Source organism: Gadus morhua, unplaced genomic scaffold (assembly GCF_902167405.1).
Source record: "Gadus morhua unplaced genomic scaffold, gadMor3.0, whole genome shotgun sequence".
NCBI classification, from domain to species: Eukaryota; Metazoa; Chordata; class Actinopteri; order Gadiformes; family Gadidae; genus Gadus; species Gadus morhua.
The window spans coordinates 15,001-31,528 of NW_021964015.1; the positions used below are offsets into that span (position 1 = coordinate 15,001).

The following is a 16,528-nucleotide window of genomic DNA, read 5'->3' on the forward strand; positions in this document are numbered from 1 at the left end:
CTTCTATTTATTTAAGAATCGATTTGTTTGTTTTATTTTTGCTGGGGTAAGGACATCTTATACATTTATTTAATAAAAAATAAATCGTTTTGAATTCCCATAGCACGCTCTGTGCATACATCCTCTGTATTTTGTCTATTTTATGTTTCCACTATTGTTCGCTATGTTCGGATCCCTCTGCCCTAACACACCTCCTCTACCTGCTCTGATTACTGCTGTGGGTTCTCCCTCAGGGACCGATGAACCTCATTACAAGGTCTGCAATACGTTATCGTTAAACATTCTAATTATATTTTCATCCTCCTTTAATCCCCGCCCCCCCCCCCCCCCCCCCGTGTGTGTGTGAGCAGTGGTGTCGGATCACCCCCCTGTGATTCGCCGCGGCCCCACCAATCAGACGGTCCCCGTGGACAGCAAGGTGCTGCTGATCTGCGAAGCCTCCGGAACTCCAACTCCCACAATCCACTGGAGGAGGAACGGCGTGCCCGTGTCCCCGCTGGAGGCCTCAACGAGCCTGGTGGACTCGGGCTCCCTGCAGCTCACACACACCAAGGTGGCCACTGCATTACATTTACCTTTACATTTACATTACATTTACATTTACATTACATTACATTTACATTACATTTACATTTACATTGGGGGTGTTTAGCAGACATTTGTCAGAAGAAGGAGAATACAATATATATCGCTGTCGGCCCAGTAAGGATGTAACAATCACACTAACTATCACTAGGTTAACCTATTCCCCGTATACAACACAGATAGCTAGGATAAGAGGCGGAAGGACGGACGGACGGACCCCACCGTCGTACTGGGATCCACACGACAGCGTATTTCAGGGGTTATTCTCGAACATTAGAACCCACAGACTGATACACACCGGAGCAGAGTAGCATCTGTCTTCTCCCAGTCGAATCGCCAAGAAACATGCGTCATAAATATGCATAGACTAAGTGTTTAGGATGAAGGGAGGTTACATAAGCTGCTGATATGAAAATGTCGAAGTGTAAATACAGCCACAATTTTCTTGATTTGTACATTTCTGTATTTATTTATTGGCCGAAAGAGTAATTGCCTTGGGTCCTTCCTTTGACCGGCTCTGTAGCATTTCATTATTTATCTCACATTGCACAAAGGGAAAAATAATCCCACAAATACGGTGCATCAGTGGAAACACAGTATGCTAACAGATTTAACTGCAGAGCGGGGATTGAACCTAGCAACCCTGCTGTTGTGCCTCCTGCCTCAGGTGGGAGACAGCGGCTCCTACACCTGCGTGGCGTCTGGTCCCAGCGGGGAGGCCACCTGGACGGCCTACCTGGAGGTGGAAGGTAGGGTTCACTACTGTAGGGGTCACTACTGGTTCACTACTGTAGGGTTCACTACTGGTTCACTACTGGTTCACTACTGGTTCACTACTGTAGGGTTCACTACTGTAAGGTAAACTACTGTTACGATACTGTAAGGTTCACTACAGGTTCACTACTGTAAGGTTCAATACTGTTAGGTTCAATACTGTAAGGTTCACTACTGTAACGATACTGTTAGGTTCAATACTGTAAGGTTCGCTACTGTAACGATACTGTAAGGTTCACTACAGGTTCACTACTGTAAGGCTCACCACTGTTACAATACTGTTAGGTTCATTACTGTAAGGTTCACTACTGTAACGATACTGTAAGGTTCACTACAGGTTCACTACTGTAAGGTTCACCACTGTTACAATACTGTTAGGTTCATTACTGTAAGGTTCACTACCGTAGGGTTCACTACTGTAAGGGTCACTACTGTAACGATACTGTGAAGTTCACTACAGGTTGACTACTGTAACGATACTGTAAGGTTCACTACAGGTTCATTAATGTAAGGTTCAATACTGTTAGGTTCAATACTGTAAGGTTCACTACTGTAACGATACTGTAAGGTTCACTACTGTAAGGTTCACCACTGTAACAATACCGTTAGGTTCAATACTGTAAGGTTCACTACTGTAGGGATCACTACTGTAAGGTTCACTACTGTAGGGTTCACTACTGTAGGGATCACTACTGTAAGGTTTACTACTGCAACGATACTGTAAGGTTCACTACAGGTTCACTGCTGTAGAGTTCACCACTGTTACAATACTATTAGGTTCAATACTGTAAGGTTCACTACTGTAACGATACTGTTAGGTTCAATACTGTAAGGTTCACTACTGTAACGATACTGTTAGGTTCAATACTGTAAGGTTCACTACTGTAACGATACTGTAAGGTTCACTACAGGTTGACTACTGTAAGGCTCACCACTGTTACAATACTGTTAGGTTCAATACTGTAAGGTTCACTACTGTAACGATACTGTAAGGTTCACTACAGGTTCACTACTGTAAGGTTCACCACTGTAACAATACTGTTAGGGTCATTACTGTAAGGTTCACTACTGTAGGGTTCACTACTGTAAGGGTCACTACTGTAACGATACTGTAAAGTTCACTACAGGCTCACTATTGTAAGGTAATGTTCACTACTGTACGGTAAGGTTCACTGCTGTTAGAGTAGAGAGTAGGGTAGAGTTACTAAAGCCCGTTCTCGCTCCTGCGTTGTCCTGACAGAGTTTGGCGCTGAAGTCGCGGCCGGCCCCCCCCTCAACCCCCTGCTGCTTCCCGCCGCTCCGTCCAAACCGGAGGTCACCAACATCAGCCACAGCAGCGCCTCCCTCTCCTGGAGGACCAATCACAACGCAGGGTCCACGCCCGCCTCCTTCCTCGTCGAGGCCTTCAGGTGAGGATGAAGACCCACGTCATCCTCTTCATCAGTGCTGAGTCATGCTAGCTACACTCTCTGCTGTGATCTGTCACAACTACCTACTAATTATTGATTCATATCTTTATTTGACTCCTCTGTTCGTATTTAGTCTCAAACATGCGTCCAAAGTGTACTACAGGGAAAACATTTCTGTATACATGTCAATAATGAGCAGCTAGGCATCGTACGTACAGCTATGCTTACAGGACTGCCTGGGTTCACACCTGAGTTTAAACCGATAACGTGGGCTCTTGGTGTCAGCCTCACCAGGAGGCTGAGACTGGGACCAGTGGGCTGACTGGGACCAGTAGACTGAGACCAGTGGGCTGAGACTGGGACCAGTGGGCTGAGACTGGGAACAGTAGACTGGGACCAGTGGGCTGAGACTGGGACCAGTGGGCTGAGACTGGGACCAGTAGACTGGGACCAGTGGGCTGAGACTGGGACCAGTGGGCTGACTGGGACCAGTGGGCTGAGATTGGGACCAATAGACTGAGACCAGTGGGCTGAGACTGGGACCAGTGGGCTGAGACCAGTAGGCTGAGACTGGGACCAGTAGACTGGGACCAGTGGGCTGAGACTGGGACCAGTAGACTGGGACCAGTGGGCTGAGACTGGGACTAGTAGACTGGGACCAGTAGACTGGGACCAGTGGGCTGAGACTGGGACCATTAGACGTCGACCAGTAGACTGGGACCAGTGGGCTGAGACTGGGACCAGTAGACTGGGACCAGCAGGCTGAGACTGGGACCAGTAGGCTGAGACTGGGACCATTAGACTGGGACCAGTAGGCTGAGACTGGGAACAGTAGACTGGGACCAGTGGGCTGAGACTGGGACCATTAGACGTCGACCAGTAGACTGGGACCAGTGGGCTGAGACTGGGACCAGTAGACGTGGACCAGCAGGCTGAGACTGGGACCAGTAGGCTGAGACTGGGACCATTAGACTGGGACCAGTAGACTGAGACTGGGACCAGCAGACTGGGTCCAGCAGGCTGAAACCAGCAGGCTGAGACTGAGACCAGCAGACTGGGACCAGCAGACTGGGACCAGCAGACTGGGACCAGCAGGCTGAGACTGGGACCAGTAGGCTAACCCTGACCGTGTCCCTCGCCCCTCCAGCCACACGTTGGGCAGCAGCTGGGTGACGCTAGCGGAGCACGTGCGGACCCCCAGCTGGGTGCTGACGGACCTGAGGCCGGGCACCGTCTACCTGTTCCTGGTCCGCTCCGCCAACGCCCACGGGCTCAGCGACCCCAGCCCCATCTCCGACGCCGTCCGGACCCACGGTCAGTGGGCTCCGGATGTCTCCCTATCTATGGATATCGGTTTTTATACACTTTGATATGCTTTCATACGCTTTTATCCAAAGAAACTCAGGTGACAGGTCGTAGAGGAGCAGCGAGGGGTTACAGTACAGAAGATATCAGTAAGAACATAAACATGAAATATACAGCGTGGAACGACCACATGGATGAAGAAAACTAAAAACAACGGCATTAAACTTCTGAAAGAAACCCTTTCACGTGTTTCTCAGAGCCGGCGTGGGATTAGCATCCATCTCTGAGTCGAACTCGACCAGAGAGGGGTCTTTGTGTTTTTTAATTGCGTTGGTCTCTAACTCACCCGGTCGTCAACAGAAGCCCCGCCCAGCCTGCATGGGGTGGACCCCCAGCAGGTGCAGAGGGAGCTGGGAGACATGGTGGTCCGCCTGAACCCCCCCACCACCCTCTCCTCCTCAACCCTGCGGCTGCAGTGGACGGTACGGACGGGAAGAAACCCCAGGGGCCGTAGACACCAAGGCCCAATCCCATTTCTACCCCTTACCCCTTCCCCTCCCCCTCCCCCTTCCCCTCCCCCTTCTCCTTACCCTTCCCCTCCCCCTTCCCCTTACCCTTCCCCTTCCCCTTACCCCTTCCCCTTACCCCTTCAAAACAATGAGTGAAGTCCTCGTTGTTAGGGTCAGGGTTAGATAGACGGGGAGGCTGGGGTTAGATAGACGGGGTTCACTGGGGTTAGATAGACGGGGAGGCTGGGGTTAGATAGATGGGGTTCACTGGGGTTAGATAGATGGGGAGGCTGGGGTTAGATAGATGGGGTTCACTGGGGTTAGATAGATGGGGAGGCTGGGGTTAGATAGATGGGGTTCACTGGGGTTAGATAGATGGGGAGGCTGGGGTTAGATAGATGGGGTTCACTGGGGTTAGATAGATGGGGAGGCTGGGGTTAGATAGATGGGGTTCACTGGGGTTAGATAGATGGGGTTCACTGGGGTTAGATAGATGGGGTTCACTGGGGTTAGATAGATGGGGTTCACTGGGGTTAGATAGATGGGGTTCACTGGGGTTAGATAGATGGGGTTCACCAGTAGTGGCTCGGTGACCTGCACTCCTTTCAGCTTTTGGTTCTGTTGTTCTTTTCTTCAGGGCATGGGTTAAGGATGTGGCTATGGCTAGGGATTGATTGAGGGGTCAGAACTTGGGTTAGGATAAGGGGCTAGGACATGTGGTGGGGTTTAAAAGTAGGGGGAGGGCTGTGACTAGGACATGGTCTTAGCTGGGCCAACCCTAGGGCTGTAACCAGGGCTTGGGTTAGAGCTAGGATAAGGACTAAAGCTAGGGTAAGCTAATGTTGTGGTTGTGTCAAACCCCATCGGTCTATTCATTGTCAAATACAGATACCCTCTCTTCACTGTTACACCACCATGAGTTTGAGACCCCAGTACCCCACCATGTGTTCTACCCCCACCATGTGTTCTATACCCAGTACCCCAAAATGTGTTCTACCCCCACCATGTATTCGAGACCCCAGTTCCCCACCATGTGTTCTAGTCCCACCATGTGTTCTAGACCCAGTACCCCACCATGTGTTCTAGACCCACCATGTGTTCTAGACCCAGTACCCCACCATGTGTTCTAGTCCCACCATGTGTTCTAGACCCAGTACCCCACCATGTGTTCTAGACCCAGTAATCCATCATGTGTTCTAGACCCAGTACCCCACCATGTGTTCTAGACCCAGTACTCCACCATGTGTTCTAGACCCAGTACCCCCACCATGTGTTCTAGACCCACCATGTGTTCTAGACCCAGTACCCCACCATGTGTTCTAGACCCAGTACCCCACCATGTGTTCTAGACCCAGTAATCCATCATGTGTTCTAGACCCAGTACCCCACCATGTGTTCTAGACCCAGTAATCCATCATGTGTTCTAGACCCAGTACCCCACCATGTGTTCTAGACCCAGTACTCCACCATGTGTTCTAGACCCAGTACCCCCATCATGTGTTCTAGACCCAGTACTCCACCATGTGTTCTAGAACCAGTACTCCACCATGTGTTCTAGACCCAGTACCCCCACCATGTGTTCTAGACCCACCATGGGTTCTAGACCCAGTACCCCGCCATGTGTTCTAGACCCAGTACCCCCACCATGTGTTCTAGACCCACCATGGGTTCTAGACCCAGTACCCCGCCATGTGTTCTAGACCCAGTACCCCACCATGTGTTCTAGACCCAGTACCCCACCATGTGTTCTAGACCCAGTACCCCACCATGTGTTCTAGACCCAGTACCCCCACCATGTGTTCTAGACCCACCATGGGTTCTAGACCCAGTACCCTGCCATGTGTTCTAGACCCAGTACTCCACCATGTGTTCTAGACCCAGTACCCCCACCATGTGTTCTAGACCCAGTACCCCCACTATGAGTAACACACCACCGTCCCCGCTGCAGGTGGAGAAGGAGACGGCGTACCTCCAGGGCTACCGGGTTCTGTACCGGCCCTCCCCGGAGCCGGGGCACCCCGGGGGGGCCTGGAGCTTCCTGGACGTGCGGACCCCCGGCGAGGCGGAGGTGGTGGTGCCCCAGCTCAGAGGGGGGGTGTCCTACGAGTTCAAAGTGCGGCCCTTCTTCGATGAGTTCCAGGGGCCCGACAGCGAGGTCCGCACGGCCAGGACTCTGGATGAAGGTGGGTCTAGAGTCTAGCGGGGAGGGGGTCTGACTCCCAGCTGGAAGGTTCTGGGTTCGAATCCCGATGTCCCCAGCCTACCTGTAGGCATCCTTGAGCGAGGTGACCCAATAGGCCTTCCTAATGGAGGTCTCACCGAGTGCCAAGCACTAACAATCGCTAGGTTAACCCAGACCGCGTACACAACAAAGATAGCTGGGATAAGACACAGTGAGTCTCTTTGTACCAAGGAGAGAGCTCGTTGAAACATGGACCATTTAAAACAGCAGGATGGAGGTAACCGGAAGGTCACTGGGGGGTCACCAAGAGGTCACCGAGAGGTCACAGAGAGGTCATCCCGCTGACCCCTTTTGCAACATCAAGTCATTACGGTTCAGAACACATTCACTCCAGCCACACGTTACGATTCACCTGGGATTTCAGTTTTGCTGTTTTCTGCAAAAACCAAAAAACACGTGCAAGGTAAAAATACCTGACTGTCCTCACACACACCTGCGTGCCACGTGAAACCAGGTCAAAGGTCAAAGCCCCCTCCAGCGCGGAGCCAATGAATCACGGGGCGGTACGGCGCTGACACACGGCCATCCATCACGGGGCGGTTCCGTCCTGACACCGGCGGGATTGTTGGTTAGCTCTCCCCCCCCCCCCCCCCCCCCCCCCGCTCCTCACCGTGTCCCCTTGTCTCAGCTCCCAACAGAGCCCCTCAGGGGGTGACCGTGACAAAGAGTGATGCCAACGGGACCACTATCCTGGTTGCCTGGAGACCGCCTCCCGAGGAGGACAGGAGCGGCGTGGTGGAGGAGTACAAGGTAGGAGGAGCAGCTCCGCCGCGCCGCCGCTGGTTCATCAATGTGTTCAGCACGTCTCTGGGGGGCGGCGCTGCTTTGGCTGCTGGTGCCTGGGATCTATCACTCTCCCTCCCTCCCTCCCTCCCTCCCTCCCTCCCTCCCTCTCTCCCTCCCTCTGTCCCGCACTCTGCCACTGACTCTCTCACTCCCTCTCTCACTCGCACTCTTTTTCATTGTCTCGTTCTCTCCCTCACTTTTCATCTCCTCTCTCTCTCTTCAACCCTCCCTCTCTCTCTCTCCCCATTCCCTCCCTCTTCTTTTAATCTCCGAGCTTGTCGCTCCGACTCCCCTGCTCCCTCCCTCTCTTTTATTCACTCTCCTTCACACACTCTCTTTTCACTTTGTCATTCACCTCTATGCAATTATTTCACCTCTCTCTCTCTCTCTCTCTCTCTCTCTCTCTCTCTCTCTCTCTCTCTCTCTCTCTCTCTCTCTCTCTCTCTCTCTCTCTCTCTCTCTCTCTCTCTCTCTCTCTCTCTCCCAATTCAAAGGTTTTATTGAAATGGAAATGTATATTTGCATGCCAAGATATACAGTGTGTATATAGTGAAAAAGTATTCAACTAAGAATGCATGATGTTACAGGAAGGATTCTCTCTTTCTCCCTCATTAGCCTCTCAAAATAAACTCTTCTCTCTTCTCAAATGTGATCCTCCCTGCTTCTCTCCCTCCCTCCCTCTGTCTTTCTCCCTCTCTCTTTTCCCTCTCTCCCACTCCACTTTCTCTCTCTCTCTCTCTCTCTCTCTCTCTCTCTCTCTCTCTCTCTCTCTCTCTCTCTCTCTCTCTCTCTCTCTCTCTCTCTCTCTCTCTCTCTCTCTCTCTCTCTCTCTCCCTCTCCTCTCTCTCTCCCTCTCTCTCTCTCTCTCTCTCTCTCTCTCTCTCTCTCTCTCTCTCTCTCTCTCTCTCTCTCTCCCCTTCTCCTCTCCCCCCTCTCTAACTCCCCCCCTCCCCCCCCCCCACCTCCTCTCTCCATCTGGGTCCAGATCTGGTGCCTGGGGAACGAGAGCCGTTACCATGTCAACCAGTCGGTGGACGGCTCCACCTTCTCGGTGCTGATCCCCCGTCTGGAGCCGGGGGTCCGCTACAGCGTGGAGGTCGCCGCTAGCAACGGGGCCGGCCCCGGGGTCAGGAGCGACGTCAAGTTCTTCAAACTGGGTTAGGATCCCACCGTCGCTATGGAGACGGGGGGGGGGGGAGAGGGAGGGAGAGAGAGGGGGAGGGAGAGGGAGAGGGAGAGAGAGGGAGAGGGAGGGAGAGAGAGAGAGATAGAGGGAGAAATAGAGAGAGAGAGAGAGAGAGAGAGAGAGAGAGAGAGAGAGAGAGAGAGAGAGAGAGAGAGAGAGAGAGAGAGAGAGGGGGAGAGAGAGAGAGAGAGAGAGAGAGAGAGGGGAGGGGGGGAGAGAGGGAGAGAGGAGAGAGAGGGGAGAGGGGAGAGGGAGTGGGAGAGGGAGAGGAAGAGGGAGAGAGAGAGAGAGAGAGAGAGAGAGAGAGAGAGAGAGAGAGAGAGAGAGAGGGGGGGGAGGGGGAGAGGGAGAGTTGGGGGGGGGGTGTGGGTGAAGGGGTTTGACCTGTATGCATGCTAGAGCCAGATGCCCCCTGAGTAAAGTCACTTTTGATAAAATACGATATATTTTGTTTAATCACAAAAAAAAAATCGCAAACAATGCGACAAACAACAACAGATGTCATAATAGCAGCGCTGCGTTCATTCATATAACCTTTATTGTCCTATCTCCTCTCTTCGTCTTTGTTCTTAGACTCCACCGGCCAAGTGATGCACAGCTTCGAGGAGAGAAACGCGCTGTCGGAGCTCTCCCACGTGTTGAGGCAGCCGGCCTTTATCGCGGGCATCGGCGCCACCTGCTGGGCGTTCCTGATGGTGTTCAGCGTGTGGCTCTACCGCCACCGAAAGAAGAGGAGCGGCCTCAGCAGCAGTTACACCGGCATCCGCAAGGGTGCGTAGCACTCAATCAGAGCAGCAGGGTTATGGCAGTTAGACAGCCAGAGAAGGGAAAAGGGTAAAACCTTTGGAATTACGTAAACGATTACATATTGAACTATAAACCAAAAAAAAAATTGTATATCTATTTTTATTTTTTTAAATATAAAAATAGTGGATGTAATACATAACAAGAGTATATTCTCGAATATTCTGGTTAATTTTAACCGTAATATTGGGATTTAATATTAATCCTATGATCTGTAGAAGTGACTTTCCTCTAATCAAAATAGTGATTTAGGACCCAGACACCCCAGACCCCAGACCCTATTCCAGGCTGACATTCGAAGGCTGACCTTTAGAGAGTTGATTTAGAAAGAGCACACATCATGTCCTGGATCTCTCCGTCACCACCTCATGTTCCCCCCCCACCTCCTTCTACCTCAGCGCTGTCGGCCAACCGAAGGTCAACTCCACCCAATGGGCTGAAGAAATATTTCCCTCATAACATCGTAGTAATAGCCTCCTCCCATTACAATACGACAGTGCTTCCATAGATAAGATATATTCACGTTCTTCAGTGGAGAAATGCCCTCTGTGTTGGCCATTAAGGAGCAGGTAGGGGTTAGACAGTACAGAGACAGGTCATTAAGGAGCAGGTAGGGGTTAGACAGGACAGAGACAGGTCATTAAGGAGCAGGTAGGGGTTAGACAGGACAGAGACAGGTCATTAAAGAACAGGTAGGGGTTAGACAGTACAGAGACAGGTCATTAAAGAACAGGTAGGGGTTAGACAGTACAGAGACAGGTCATTAAGGAGCAGGTAGGGGTTAGACAGTACAGAGACAGGTCATTAAAGAACAGGTAGGGGTTGGACAGTACAGAGACAGGTCATTAAAGAACAGGTAGGGGTTAGACAGTACAGAGACAGGTCATTAAAGAACAGGTAGGGGCAACTGTACGTCCACACCAGAAGCGAATTGAGCTACCAAATCTCCGGAAGTCATTCACTTTCTATGGGCAAGAGCGACCAAAGAGACCAACGCTACCAGCGGCCAAACTTGAGTGACCAGAGCGTCCAAAAAAAGTTGACAACTGCTGAACTTTATGCAAATTACTATGACGCGTTTCAGCGGCAAAACGCTGAGAGCCAATCGGAATGTAGACGCTCTTCGCTTGCATTGTTGAATTGAATTGTACGTCATGAGCGACCAAAGCAAACAGAAATATTTGCAGCGAAACTTTAAAGACGCTTTGGTCGCTTCTGGTGTGGACGTACAGTTAGACAGTACAGAAACAAGTCGTTAAGGAGCAGGTAGGGGTTAGGGGTGCCTAACCAGTCGATCGCGGTCTACCAGTAGATCGCCGACAGATCCCAAGTCGATCGCGAGGGGTGAAGAAAAAAAAACAAAACAATATATATATATTTATATATTTTTTTTAATAAAATTAAATTTGCGCGGGACATATACGCGCGGTAGCGCATGTGCTGTTAACAGCAGTTGAAAGCCGTCAACAGTAGTTACGCAGTCCTAAACGTTGGCATGGCTGAGGGGAAACGAGCTAAGACCTACCATTTTCACCCTGAGTGGGAGGAAGATTATTGATTATTGTTGAGAAGGTGCCGTGCGCAGACGGAATGAAACCCCCACTGAAGTCCGTAGGTTTACGATACAACCCCCCCCCCGTCAACAATTGTTCTCCACCCCCCGCCCCCCCCGCTTGAAGGTAGGTTTGCTGGTAGATCTCGGGAGGTTGGCTACTTGAAAAGTAGATCTTGGGTCAAAAAAGGTTGGGCACCCCTGGGTTAGACAGTACAGAGACAGGTCATTAAGGAGCAGGTAGAGGTTAGACGGTACAGAGACAGGTCATTAAGGATCAGGTAGGGGTTAGACAGTACAGAGACAGGTCATTAAGGAGCAGGTAGGGGTTAGACAGTACAGAGACAGGTCATTAAGGAGCAGGTAGGGGTTAGACAGTACAGAGACAGGTCATTAAGGGGCAGGTAGGGGTTAGACAGTACAGAGACAGGTCATTAAGGAGCAGGTAGGGGTTAGACAGTACAGAGACAGGTCATTAAGGAGCAGGTAGGGGTTAGACAGTACAGAGAAAGGTCATTAAGGAGCAGGTAGGGGTTAGAAAACCTCCAGTTAGATTGTGGACATTGGGGATCGAACCCAGGAGCTTTGGGCTGTGTGATGCCCCCTAACTCCAACCTGCTCACCCACACACGTCTGAATGAGCTGTAAGCCGCTTCTGAAAGGAGCATCTGCTTATAATAAAACTAACTAATAATCGTCTTCAGTAAGAGTGCTGCGCGGTGACCCAGGGCAGCACTGCACAAGTGATTCATTAAATTAATTGGGGTTTCTAACGACGTCTTTCGTTCTCCTCTCTTCCAGTTCCCTCGTTTACCTTCACGCCCACAGGTGTGTACCCCTGCTCTGCTCCAATCAGAACGCCCACGGCCGTCCCTTGTTATTATTTTCAGTGTTATCATAATAATTAATGGATTGTAGAGGCGCTCTCTCTCGTTTTAGCCTCGAGTCAGAGACAGAAACTAATTTAAGTCACTCTTCAAATTGCTGTGGCCAATTCATCAACTACCAAATTACAATCAGGGACATTTTGAATCAATTATTTTGTGGTTTGTTGTAGAACAAATTGACAAGATAAGGGAACACTGGGTTTTCTGTCAGCGCGACAGGAAACCAATTGGGCACACCTACGTGTCCTTTAAACATGTTATATTATTCAGACGAGTGGATATTACAGTGGGGAAAGAATTGTTCAAGTGAAAAACCCATACATAACTGTCACTGCTCTCTGCTCCACTTTAAATATTTAATGCCTCCATTACATTTATCTAGCAGGCCGGACTCTGTACAGAGTGCTCCTAAATGATGGTGTCAGAGTGAATGACGTTTTTTTAACTAGAAACACTGAGCTTACTTTGTTTCACGGCGTAGGAGCAAGGCTCTGATGAACACCTCTGTTATTACTGCAGAGGAACACGGCAGTGATCTGAAGGATAGTGGTGGGCCATACCACATCCTTATGAGCCTTGGAAAGCCTTAAACACCGTTGATGATAATCCAAAGTGAATCAATGAATCTCTGCTATTTATGAATGTAGACATTTCGGATGGAGGGTGGACGAAAAGGATACTTTGTTTATTAGCATTTTCTTAATTAGTTATTGAAGATCTTGACATTTTGTCACTGTCAATTCTTCTTCTTCTCTTTAACAGTGGCTTATCAGAGAGGGGAGACGGTGTGCAGCGCTGGGAGGTAAGTCGGACATTCTTCTGGTACATTCCATTACACGGTTCCGCCACACGGGGGCGCTGCTCCACCGTCGGAGGAAACCCTCCGCCAAAGAGCGGCGCTTCTGGGAGAGATAGTGTAGGACTATTATATGAGCACTCACCGCGTTTAGTGAATAACGATAACCCCTGTTGATCCTGTGTGTGTGTGTGTGTGTGTGTGTGTGTGTGTGTGTGTGTGTGTGTGTGTGTGTGTGTGTGTGTGTGTGTGTGTGTGTGTGTGTGTGTGTGTGTGTGTGTGTGTGTGTGTGTGTGTGTGTGTGTGTGTGTGTGTGGGCGCAGGCCTGGACACATCAACATGGGTGACCCTCTGAACCAGCTGTGGCTGGCTGATAACTGGCCCAACGGCGGTGCCAGTCACAAGGAGCGCAGCGTCAACTGCTGCAACAATGCGGACGGGACCGGAGACGGCGGCATGATCACCTACAGCCGGCCAGGTCAGTGCGCTGACGCAACACTGATGCGTTCCGCGGTAACGCAACACCACGTTCACAGCGCAGAGCCGGGCTGTTATCTGATTTAGATCATTTTATCTGGGTTTTATACCAGTGGCCATCTGTTTTATTTGATTTTATCTGGGTTTTACTTACCTGACTTTTTCTGGTTCGGAACTGAGATTTATTTTTATAGCAGTGTTTATTAAATGTTAGGGCATTTAGTACGTTTCAGCCACAATTCGTCCTGTCCCTGTCCCTGAATTCTGCTTAATTAATGGTGCCCTTCCCCTGTCTCATCTTTATTTATTTCGGTAATATCTCCTGCTGTGTAACACTTTGGTGCAGACTTTGTTTTGCTTTTAAGGGGATTTATAATAAATCAATAAACTTGAAAGTCCACACTCCTCACTGCTTCACTTCAAGTCTCAAGTTTCAAGTTTATTGTCATGTGCACATTCATTGATAATTGATAACGAGCTGCAGTTACCAATGGCAACCGAATACCTTCATTCCGGGCTTTATCAACGAGTAAATCTAAATAAGAAGTGAGGATCTTTTTAATATACGCTGCATAAATAAGTAATATCCTTGTGTAACGGATCTGAATAGTCGTGTTTGTGTTTGTGTGTGTGTGAGTGCGCACGTACTAGCATTTCAGTTTCCAGGAACCTGTTTTTAATACCGATATCCAAGTAGACGTGGTCGTATTACATTCAAAAACCAACCATCTTTATCGTTGCGTCCTCCAGACAAAGAGCTCCAAACTCCAAAGGCCCCGACGTTAGCTCCCCGAGCGCGTTCAGTCCTGTTCCATCCGGTCTGCTCTCGCTCTAACCGCCTCCCTCATCCATCCTCCCTCTGATCCCTCCCCCCCCCCCTTCCGTCGGCCAATCAGCGGACTGCATCGCCAACTACGGCAGCCACCTGGACCCCCGCGGCGGCGGCGGGCAGGAGGACATGCTGGGCTCCGACAACGCCATCTACAGCGACCTCAACCTCGGCGCCGTCACCCCCGGCGACGCCTTCGACGGCGCCGGCCTGTGCTACCTGGGGCCGGGCGGCGGGGGGGCCCCCACCTACGAGCCCGTCCCCTACGCCACCACCCAGCTCCTCCAGGCGGCCCTGCAGAGGCGGCCGGCCCCCCGGCCCCCGCTGGGCGCCCGCGAGTACCACCTGCTGGAGCAGAGCCGCGGCAGCAAGGGTGCGTGCTCCAGGGGGGGGTCGAGACCTGTTCAGAGTTCACCCCCCCCCAGAACCCTTTCACACACTTATTGTGTGTGGTACGTCCTGGCACTTAATGACAGTACCAAGCATTGAGCCCTGTCTTATCCTAGCTATCTCTGTTGTGTACGGGGAATGGGTTAACCTAGTGATTGTAAGTGCTTGGCACTTGTTCTATGAACATCGTTACTGTACCGACAGCGATTTATTATTGTTTCTCTTTCTTCTGACAAATGTACCTATTGTCAGTCGCTTTGGACAAAACCGTCTGCTGAATGCCCTGAATGTAATTGAGGTTTAGTGGTTTCTGTTTTTAATCCTTATATGGTCATTTCTGGAATGGCAGGAAGTGCGTAGTGTAGTAGTTTAAGATGGCTGCCCACCCGCCTGAAAAGCACCAGGTTCGATCCCGAATGTATGCAGCCTCACTCCTAAGCATCTATCATCCAAAACCCAACATCCTCGAGTTCATTGATCTGAAGTCACTGAAGTCACCGTGGAAACGAGCTAAACCACTTGGACTATGTATCCCGGACAGGCAGTGAAACAGTTAATAGTAATAGCAGTCTTTCATTGGTTCTTAAGATAGCAGGTCGATAAGAGGGGCATCTGAAATGACATCCGGGTCGGCTGGGATTGATGTCAAGTGTTTAATGACTGAATCGTGTTTCTCGTCATGTTCTCCTGTCGGATTATTTGTGTCTCCAGATAATTTCGGCTGTGGTGGTGACGGAATCCTCCAGAACACGATGCCTTATAATGAGGTCAGAGGTCAGATCTCCAACCACCTGGTGGAAAGAGTCAGTGGTAAGGGCCGCACGCCTCCTCAACCCCACATGTCATGTTGAGGGATGACGTGTTCTTCATCAATCATGCTCTTCATCAATCCCAGACGGTAGAGTTGAAAGGACAGGACAGCGGGAGCAACTATTTGTGAGGTGTCTTAAAATACATAAGGAGACACAAAGGGGTAAACATATTTGAACCGTGTTAATTAGTTAATTGATCTATTAAACTAAAAAACTACAAAAATCAATGAAGAAATTCCATCAATGCCTACAAAATGTAAGCAGAATAATGTATGTAACTATCAGTAAAAAGTGTTGAGCTGAATTAAGTGTCCGCTATGAATGCTAAATGATGTCATGTTGAGGGATGACATGTTCCTCATCAACCCCAGACGCCATAGCAGAATGTACTGGACAGCGGGAGAAACTATATGTGATGCGTCATAACATATCTAAGCACAAGGAAGAGCCAACATATTTGGTGCGTGTTGATTAATTAATTGATCTATTAAAACTCAAAACTACAAAGAAGAAATGCAAGTACCAAATGTTAGTACGAAGATGTGTGTAAACATCAGTTAGTAGTTGAGTTAGCAACTAAAGTGTTGCAGCGCCTGAAGTGTCCGTTCTGAATGCTCCATGATTGACCCTCCCTGTGTGTCCCCCCCCCCCCCCTCCCCCCAGTCAGTCCAAACCACAAGAAGGGCAGCAGGAACAACACCAACGTCCCCAAGCAGATTGCAGGGAGCTGGGCCCCCCCGGCCCCGGAGGACTGGGTGACAGACGAGTACTCCCTCCCCATGGGGAAGAGGTGAGACACAGGGCCGCTCGGTGGGGGGCGGGCTCAGGGCCGGGGGCTCTGAGTCAGGGGCAGAGGAGGCCAGGTCAACGTTAGCTTGAACGGGGGTCGTGTGTCTGAGCTGCGGGGGGGGTTGCGTGCACTGCGTGCAGTGCTACAGTGACCTGGATCAGGACACATCTGGAGACCTCTGTCTCACGACGATAGCCACACGGTGGGAGCGCGGCAGGGCGGTGGGAGGGCGGCAGAGCGGTGGGAGGTAGAGCGGGTGGGCTGTTAACGTGGAGGTTGCTGGTTCGATCCCCGGCTCCTCCTCGCCGAGTGTCGAGCTGTCCGTGACCGAGACGCCTCACCCTGACTGCTCCTGACGAGCTGGCTGTCGCCTTGCATGGTTGACTCCGCCGTCA

The 16,528-nt window shown here is 50.6% G+C and overlaps 1 protein-coding gene across 1 annotated transcript in view; it reads left to right on the forward strand.

Moving 5' to 3' along the window:
* LOC115538885 (roundabout homolog 1) overlaps window positions 1-16,528 on the forward strand; it is a 34,591-nt gene that overhangs the window by 9,261 nt on the left and 8,802 nt on the right. Inside the window, exons 6-20 of the mRNA XM_030350111.1 lie at window positions 351-553; window positions 1,253-1,334; window positions 2,600-2,768; window positions 3,916-4,082; window positions 4,434-4,555; window positions 6,531-6,765; window positions 7,453-7,574; window positions 8,596-8,767; window positions 9,370-9,567; window positions 11,954-11,980; window positions 12,802-12,841; window positions 13,159-13,313; window positions 14,209-14,514; window positions 15,243-15,341; window positions 16,007-16,133. Coding sequence (XP_030205971.1) covers window positions 351-553; window positions 1,253-1,334; window positions 2,600-2,768; window positions 3,916-4,082; window positions 4,434-4,555; window positions 6,531-6,765; window positions 7,453-7,574; window positions 8,596-8,767; window positions 9,370-9,567; window positions 11,954-11,980; window positions 12,802-12,841; window positions 13,159-13,313; window positions 14,209-14,514; window positions 15,243-15,341; window positions 16,007-16,133 — 2,224 coding nt within the window. The remainder of the gene's footprint in view (window positions 1-350; window positions 554-1,252; window positions 1,335-2,599; window positions 2,769-3,915; window positions 4,083-4,433; window positions 4,556-6,530; window positions 6,766-7,452; window positions 7,575-8,595; window positions 8,768-9,369; window positions 9,568-11,953; window positions 11,981-12,801; window positions 12,842-13,158; window positions 13,314-14,208; window positions 14,515-15,242; window positions 15,342-16,006; window positions 16,134-16,528) is intronic.